General features: G+C 33.6%; 1 protein-coding gene across 1 annotated transcript; it reads left to right on the forward strand.

Moving 5' to 3' along the window:
- Positions 1-830: 830 nt before the first annotated feature.
- LOC136772857 (uncharacterized) lies at positions 831-1569 on the forward strand. The gene is made up of 2 exons (XM_066726042.1): positions 831-1127; positions 1222-1569. The coding sequence occupies exons 1-2, from the start codon at positions 831-833 to the stop codon at positions 1567-1569; spliced, it is 645 nt and encodes a 214-aa protein (XP_066582139.1).
- The last annotated feature ends 7509 nt before the right edge of the window (positions 1570-9078 follow it).

Raw genomic sequence — 9078 nt, forward strand, 5'->3', positions numbered from 1 at the left:
CAAATTTCCATTAATAAATATTGGTCCGATTATATTTTCACATAAAATACCAAGCCATACATTGACCTTTTGTTGATATAGAGTATGTGATTCAGTATACTCGTAAGGGTTGCTTTGTGACCATAATCTGGTATTCTGTTTATTTGGTGAGTGGACCAGCACAAAAGTAGATTCATCGGAGAAAAGGATTTTATTTAATAAATTGCTATCTTCTTCAATTTTCTGCATCATGATCCGACAGAAGTCATATCTTTTGGTATAATCTGCCTCTTCTAATTGCTGATAGTTAAAAATTTTGTACGCCTTAAATTATTCCGCTTTTAAAGTTTTATACACGGAATATACTGATGTACCGACTTCCCTGCTAATATTACTTAGTGATTGTTTAGGATTATTTAAGGCAGAATTCTTAATATTAGCTTTCATTGATTCCGATAATGCTCTTGCTGGTCGTTTGTGTTTTTGGTGGCTGGAATCTAAGCAACCAGGTATTATTTGAAAGAGAATTTAGTAATCGGCCGGTACCCACCAGCAGTACGATCTTTCGTGTGATAAAAGGGTTTGAAGAAACCGGTTGCTTAGATTCCAGCCACCAAAAACACAAACGACCAGCAAGAGCATTATCGGAATCAATGAAAGCTAATATTAAGAATTCTGCCTTAAATAATCCTAAACAATCACTAAGTAATATTAGCGGAGAAATCGGTACATCAGTATATTCCGTGTATAAAACTTTAAAAGCGGAAAAATTTAAGGCGTATAAAATTTTTAACTATCAGCAATTAGAAGAGGCAGATTATACCAAATGATATGACTTCTGTCGGATCATGATGCAGAAAATTGAAGAAGATAGCAATTTATTAAATAAAATCCTTTTCTCCGTTGAATCTACTTTTGTGCTGGTCCCCTCACCAAATAAACAGAATACCAGATTATGGTCACAAAGCAACCCTTACGAGTATACTGAATCACATACTCAATATCAACAAAAGGTCAATGTATGGCTTGGTATTTTATGTGAAAATATAATCGGACCAATATTTATTAATGGAAATTTGAATTCAGAGAAGTATTTAACCATGTTGAAGGAGGAAGTGGATCCAAGAGTTCTAAGTATAACAGAAAATGTAAATTTATAATAATAAAACCTTTGAGTATACACATGAATATTATAAAATAAACTTAAAGTTAATATTACTTTTTTCTCTTTATATATTACAGAGTAATGTCGTGTTCCAGCAAGACGGTGCTCCAGCTCATACTGCAAGAGTGGTTGTTCAGTATTTACATGCAAAATATCCGGGGAGATGGATAGGAAAAAATGGTCCTGTAGAATGGCCCCCAAGATCCCCTGATCTCGCAGCACTGAACTTTGGGATATGGGGAATCTTAAAAAACGAGATTTATAACGCCTTGGAGATAGAGAGCCTAGAAGATTTAAAAAATAAAATAATAGCAGGATGCGAGAGGATAACACTCCAGCAGCTGCAGCATGTATTACAGTGCTTTGTAAAAAGACTAGAATATTGTTCTGCAGTTGCTGGAGGTATATTTGAACCATATTTATAATTTTGCAATAAAGATTATTGGGAGTTTATGTGCAATATATCTATTATGTTTTCATATTCATGTGAATTAAATAAAGCATGTTTTATTTTGAAAATAGTATTTATGCATTAAATGTATTTACCTAATTTGGAATAAAATCTCCTAAACCCATATGTAAAATTGCAAAGTTGTTGGTTAAATATTAACTTACTTAAGAAAAGATATTCTTAGCTCTGAGGAATTAACATTAAGTAGGCCTTATTCTATAAATCTGCATAATTAGTCGTAATATAGACATTGAAAGTAGCATACAAGTATATAATTGTTTATTCCGGATTTTCTAAATCAGAGCTTAATTACGAATAGCTTCTGTTTTACTTTTGACACATTGGTATTCCTATAAAGAAAAACATCCTGTATTAGCTATTGTATGTGTATAATTAAAAAGTCATTTATTCCTATTTAAGATAAATGGACCTGGTAACTGTGGTGTAAATCTAGTAAAATATTATAATAAGTTGTGTCTCAGATTTTTCATAGCTGCTTGTAGTATATATGATTGAAAATGACACTGTGTACACAAAAATGCTTTCCTAATTTGGATAGATATGACTGTACCAAAATGATGCTCTTTGATTGCTGATCAGATTAATTCTTTTAACCATGTAGTTTTCATATTTCATCAGTTACTTCTTTCACGATTAATCAACAGTATTTGTTGAAGTATTATGCAAATTCAGCGAGTTACCTCATACATAATAATTTTATAAATACCTAAAAGGGATTATAAATAAGAGGGAAAGATTGATACTTTGTTTAAATGATAATAACTATATTTTTATTACTGTATCTATACCTGAATGCCGCTATAATGTTTATGGGACCATACAATATTACATGCCGTACATGATAAAAATATTTTCATTGCACATTAGAGTATTAGGTTCGTCCAGTAAATCACCACAAAAATTCTATTGTTCTCAGAAGTATCAATGGTATGTTTTAACCTTCCTCTTTATGGTTCTGCAAAGCAATATACATATTTCATAAAAATTTTAGTAAATCAGATACTCACCGATTCCTATCTCCTTAAGACGTAATGTAAAATGTTTCAATAAAAGAATCATTTTAACGGTTCAACTATGTATAGGTCCTACATTGCTTTGTATATTAAGTTTAAATATGTATACTCTCAATGTACAATTTCTTCAAGTTCTTTATTCTAATAATGTTAATCATCATAAACTTTGACAGTGTCCATCCATTTTATGAGACTGAAACAATAATTGATCATGACAACACTTAACACATAATATTTAGTTTGTTGAATAAGTGAATTTGTAATATTTAAACTTGGCGCATTTGAGAGTAGAATAGTGCCGATTAAATGAAATGGCGGCAGTTCCGGTTCCTCTGTTAATAGCGTCGCAAGAAGCAACAGCACGTTGTGTAAAGGAGAAATTGATTTTGTATCTGATGAATCCAAGACTACAAGTAAAAGATAAAACATTTATTGGACTTTCACTTAGTTAATCCTAATGTAAAGGGCAGTGTAATAAAGGTATATAAAAAAGACAATAATTGTAACTAAAAATATCATCTCCTAACCTAAAATCCAACATAGTTAATAACCACTATAATTACTTAGACTTAATATTCATCTTAGCTTTTATTTCAATTTTTTTAGTATTTTAATTTAATTTTCTTACTCAATACTTTAGTATTAACTTCAACATTTTTGTCACTTCTTGTTTCTCTTTCTCTTTATGTTTACGAAAATCATGTAAACACGCAGAGACATCGATAATGGCGGATTGTGTATTGGTAACGGCAATTTTAAGTTGGTACTACATTAAATTGGCCAATCACCGCTAACAGATTTCATCATTTTGAGATCTACAGTCAAATAACATGAATCTCCTAAGTAGAGGAGCTATGCGGTTCCGATGACAGGGAGTGGGGGAAGCTGTTTTGTGGTGTGGAAGGGGGATGGGTGGGGATAAGACTCTCTTAGTATGGTAGTGGTGGGGATGAGGAAGGAAAGGGTCTTATAGTGGGATCGCGTTTGGTTAGGGAGGGTGGGGGTATTTTTCACCCTATGTCACAGTTGGAAGGTCTTATAGTGGGACCGAGTTTGGTTAGGTAGGGGGTATTTTTCACCCTATGTCACAGTTGGTTAGTTATCCTACGGGGACCTAAGTTATCCTACGGGGCCCTAGTTGAGGGAAGGTTTTTTCACCCTTCGAAGTCGATGGTTAGTTACCTTACGTAGCCTAACTATTTCCGACTCTGCTACACAGATAAACTAGGTTGAGTTAATTGCTAGTTCCAGTAGTCACCGCTAGGTGACTGCCTTCCTTAATCTTCTTTCGCGCTAATGGTATTTTAATATTACGTAATTACACACACGGGTGAACTAGTTCAATTTAATTGATAGTACCAGTAAGTGCCGCTAGGTGGCTACCGCAATCCCCCCTTTTCTCGTTAGTTAAATTGTAGATAGCTATTGTGATAAGTTGCTGATATCGTGCAAGGAATTAACTTTCCATCGAGCATGGAATTATAACTTTGCATGGCTTTAACAAAACCTATGAAGCGAATAACGAAATATCCTCTAAATGAAAGGGTATAGTTTTAATAGTCTCCCCTATTGGGGAGAATAACAATTTAACATCAATTTCAGGAATATTAATATTTTGATAGGGCAACTTATTAAGTCCTAGCTGTTACTAAACCTATGTATCTTATAAAAGAGATTGCAGTTTCAAGATTTTCTTAGTTCAACGTGCTACTTCACTATGTCGATAAATAAATTCGGATCTGGTTTCAATACCGGTAAAGTGAGAAATTATTCACACAAAATTGACAATGATACGTTAAAGTTTGATAAAAAAAGGAATGCATTTAATGCCAAGAAGAAAATAATTTCAAACTTAGAATGTGATGTTACTGATGAGACAAGTGCTGTGAATATGGCTGCTCTGTCACGTAATTCGATGACTGTACGTGATAGCTTAATGAGGGAATTGTTTGAATACAGTGAAAAGCTAACTCACTATTACCTAAAAGGTAACCGCCTTGAGGAAAAAGTTACAACTCTGCTGAAAAAAACTGATGAAATTGATGAAATTGATGAAAAAATTAATGATATTAGTGAAAGAATTAATCAATTGAATGATAAAGTCAATTATATTGAAAATAAATTGGAGCGAAAAGTTGAGGCATTACGGAAAGATATGTATGGTAGATTGAAAATTGTTGCAAATTATATCTCTAATGAGCATCAAAAAGAGGAAATCACCACTGCCAATGAGAAGAAAAGAGAAAATGATTGGAATTATGCTCTAAAGAAACTTATATTACCGCCAGTGATTGATGAGCTAGTGTAAACATAATACGTAGTGGAATAGTCATGGGAGTGAGGAGAAGAAAGAATTGGTAGAAGAGTTACATGACAGACGGAATTTATTTATATATATAAAATGAAATGTTTTTACAATTAAACTTATAATTAAACAAATATACATAAAATTTATATAAATGATAAAAACTTATAATTGATCTGATATACAAATATATAAAAAATGAAGGAAATATACATCAATTTATACAAATATATAAAATTAAATGTTTTACAATTAAACTAATAATTAAACTTATATCAATATATATTGTTATGGGTTCACACCGCGACAAACTAATTCAAGTACTTTGGTACAACTAAATTTATTCAGTCCTTGTAGAATTATTTTACAATGTTCGTTTATAAAATAAATTAATAGTTATACAAGTTTTTAGAGGATTTTGATTAAATGGTTATCTAATTGAAGTTAGAATGAATTTAGGGTAACTAGAGAGCTAATGCTCGGATCAAGTCGGATGACTTGTTCTAGTTACTGCTGGGCCTGGACTGATCGGTCAGGAACCGAGCAGTCAAGTCGTTGCCTCAAAAATGCATCGATTCTCATGACCATATATGGTATGGTTTTAGGGAATCGATCGTGCGTCAGTGGTTACTAAGTCAACCGTGCGTCAATAAGACGATTGTTCTAATAGCTGACTAAGATTTTTAACCACGCGCGCTCTGAGGCCCTGGCAACAGAGAAGTACTGTTGCCTAAGAAAGAGGTTCAGGTTGCATACGAATGACGCCACACGGCGCTTGGAAGAATGCAACCGGAGCCTTTTTGAATTTAACTAATTTTAATTAATTAAATATTTTAATACTAGTTATAGGCTAGTTATTGGCTAGGTTCTAGGTTAATAGAGAAAGTAATAGAAGTAGTTATGTGAATATAACACCCCTCCCCCCCTTGGGGGAAGAGTACCACACGGGACTCTTAATTTGTTACAGCACGGACATATGATCGGAGTTTTGAGAGTTAGCATCCTCTTGCATCTCCATAGTTTCTTTTTTTATTACTCTGGTCCTTGGCTTGGGTGTGGGCCTACGTTGATAATGGCGCCATAATGCGTAGAGTCCTATTCCAAGTAGAAGTAAAACCAAGGCTGAGTAAGAAGATACTGTATGGTGAAACAGGTAGTGACCCGTCCCTTGACCCTTTTTTTCTAGATCCTTCTCAAGGTCCTTTAGTTGAACGCTGAGGGTGTTAAGTTCGTTCACTTTGCTTAACACATTGTGAAGTCGAGGTATCTTGTTGGTGTCCGCTGTATTTATGCTGTTTTTGGGATCAATTGTATTTAAAGAAAAGTTATAGTTTGGAATGTAATTCCTTCGCTTGCTTATTCTATAGGTTTGTACGGTTTCCAATACAAAATCAGTAGCTGTTAGCAAACAATTATTGTGTAGGTGAATTGTCCCGGAGCCCATTAAATCTACGCTAAATTTCGGTTTATTTTTACAAATTATCTCTATTATTTCTTTATGCGGAGTCGTAAATATCCATGATGATGGATTGTTCATTGGTATCAGCATTGGCTGAACCAGGTGTATTGCTTTATGTTCGCATGTATCTGTTTCTATCGCTTTTAAATATAAAGCAATTTCACACGGGTTTACGCTTTTTATCTTTATCATCGGTTTTTCTAACGGGCAAAAATATTGGTCGTTAATTATATTACACTTTTCTAATTCTTTTAGGTCATATTCCGTGTATCTTTCTGTTGTACTATCTATTGCTAGGTATTCTCTTTTCAGGTTTATTATTGTAAAGAGTGTTTTTGAAAAGTTTGTTGGAATCGGAATAGGATATAAGTGTATAAGCTCGTACTCTTTTGGTGTAACTAATGGTATACTTAATATTACTATTAGTTTATTGGTTTTAGACCAAATTGTCGGTTTCATTAATTTTGCTATTAAGTGTATGTTTAAATTGTCTAATGTTATTGGGAATTGCGTACCCGATGGAATGTGTTGTACCGCATCTTTTAAATATTGTAAAATTTTTGAATGTGGGATAACCTTTGGATTGATTATTCCATCTGTTGCCTGTATTGCAAAATTTAGGAGATGATCGGTATCTATCATTAACTGTTCCGCGGCAAAATCTACATTGTATAAGGTTTCTTTTTCCGCTTGCTGCGTAAGCACACTATTCACCGTGCGTGATAGAATTTCTTCGTTCGCGTACAAATTTCTTACGCTACTATTAAATATTTCTAAATTTCTATCAATAATTTGTATTTGGCTTTTTAACGCTTTTTTGTTAGTATCTACTTCATTATCTAGATCTTCTAAATGTTTATTTATTTTTTCTTCATCTTCGCTATCCATTGTTCCGAATAACGATTTTCCTAATGAACCAATCGCATTAATTAAACCTCGCTTTGACCTATCTGTGTGTTCTGTTATTTCGGAAAGTTCTTGTAAGTTTCGTTTTGTCGTGTTTAGTTTGTAGTCTATGTCGTTTATCGTGTTCATGCAAGTTTGCTTGTTGTTGTCGTTAGTACAAAATCGTTGTTGCGACATTATTTTTTCTAGTGTCCTGTGTCTCGTATAGTATTCAGTGACGTCCGTTGTAATTACTAGTTTCCATTTTTCTTTATAATAGTTTATAGTTCCAATACGTTCGTAAAAGAGTCCTGGTTGTCCAACTATAGGGTTTATTTTGACTTGTTGTTTCGTCCGTCCAATATGGATGATTGTTAATAACAATAGGAACCTAAAAATGAATTTTTTACTTATTAGTAAGTGAAAGATTTTTCTCCTTTCTTTTTTTTTTTCTATATTTTACGACCCGTGGCTTGAACGTTCAGTCGCCAGGTCAGCTTTTTTTCTATATGTGTTCTTAAGTGGGGATTTTCCTATATAATGTGCGTTTTTCGGACGAAGAGTCATTTTCGTTCCTTGTTTCGAAGTGCACAGTTGCTCTACGTTTTTAAAAGAAAATATGGTTAGTGCAAGAAAGCAACAGTTGGCTAAGTACCGGCCTCATGATCGGGGATTATGCAACGAGCATGGCGTTCCCCTGTTTGGATTTTTTGGTGGTTGTAAGTATTTAAAGAATTACTTTTATTATATATTTGGTTGTAACTTTTCCGTTTTTAATATCGTTGTCTGTTTTGTTTTAGTTTTATGGAAAAATCTCCGAGCCGTCACTGCGCGGAAACAATATCGTCGGCAGGAGCGGTACTTCGCGGAGGCTCACGCGGACTTCGCGGAGCAAGACAACGACTTCCATGAAGTCTTTGACTACTACGGGATCCGGTGGTTGCAGTACACCGGCGTGGTACCCCAACGTGGCTGGGGGTACACTAATCGTCAAGTGGAGTATCCGGAGGAATGGTATCCACATGCCCCCTCGGATGACTATGTCCTGTGGTTCCACGGGCTTATTAATTAAGAGGAAAAAAAAAAAATTTTGTATAACTTTATGTTTTAATTCTTTTCTTTTTATAATAAATTGAAAATTTTTACTCGATTTTGTGATTCTCCCTTATATTTTCCTTTCCCAAACCAATTTTTTTGAATAAATTATTGATTTTACCTAATTTCTTTTTGTATTTTATTTGTATTTTCCTTCCTTTTAGTATGTATTTAATATAAGATAGCTCAGGTTTAATTTTAATTACGATTGGTTGCTAATTTGCAGTAGAGTACATTGGTTATTTAAAAAAAAAATTTAATACTAATTATTAAAACTACGCGATTATTTACTATACTTATTTGACTTCTTTACATGATATAGGGTTTTAATCTGTTTACGTGTACATTCACGAATTTCTTTCCGGTTAGTATTTCATAGTTTAGATCGTTTCGTTTCCTTGTAACCGTATAGGGACCATCGTAGATGGGTTCAAGTTTCTTCGGTCTACCGTGCCGAATCATTTCCCTTTTTAATAATACTTTATCTCCTATATTAAAGTCAATTTCTCGCGTGTTTTTATCGTATTGTAATTTAGATTTTTCTTTTTCTTTTATAAGATGATCTTTCATCATGATACCTGCCGAACGCATTCTTTCGCGTAATTCTTCACGGTAATCTCCGTATGTATATGATGGTTTCGGCGGTGTTTCTAGCGATGTTGGGAGTTCTATTTCTCTCCCAAATAATAATGAAAATGGAGTTTC

The sequence above is a fragment of the Prorops nasuta genome, unplaced genomic scaffold (assembly GCF_024137725.1).
Source record: "Prorops nasuta isolate Cenicafe-Biocafe unplaced genomic scaffold, Cenicafe_Pnas_1.2 PNAS00001, whole genome shotgun sequence".
Lineage (NCBI taxonomy): Eukaryota > Metazoa > Arthropoda > Insecta > Hymenoptera > Bethylidae > Prorops > Prorops nasuta.

What these genes read in the sequence shown, in the direction of transcription:
- LOC136772857 (XM_066726042.1), top strand. Translation starts at nt 831, where the DNA reads ATGCAGAAAATTGAAGAAGATAGCAATTTATTAAATAAAATCCTTTTC. An exon ending in TTCTAAGTATAACAGAAAAT is followed by an intron (nt 1,128 to 1,221) that starts GTAAATTTATAA and finishes TATATATTACAG; the next exon opens with AGTAATGTCGTGTTCCAGCA.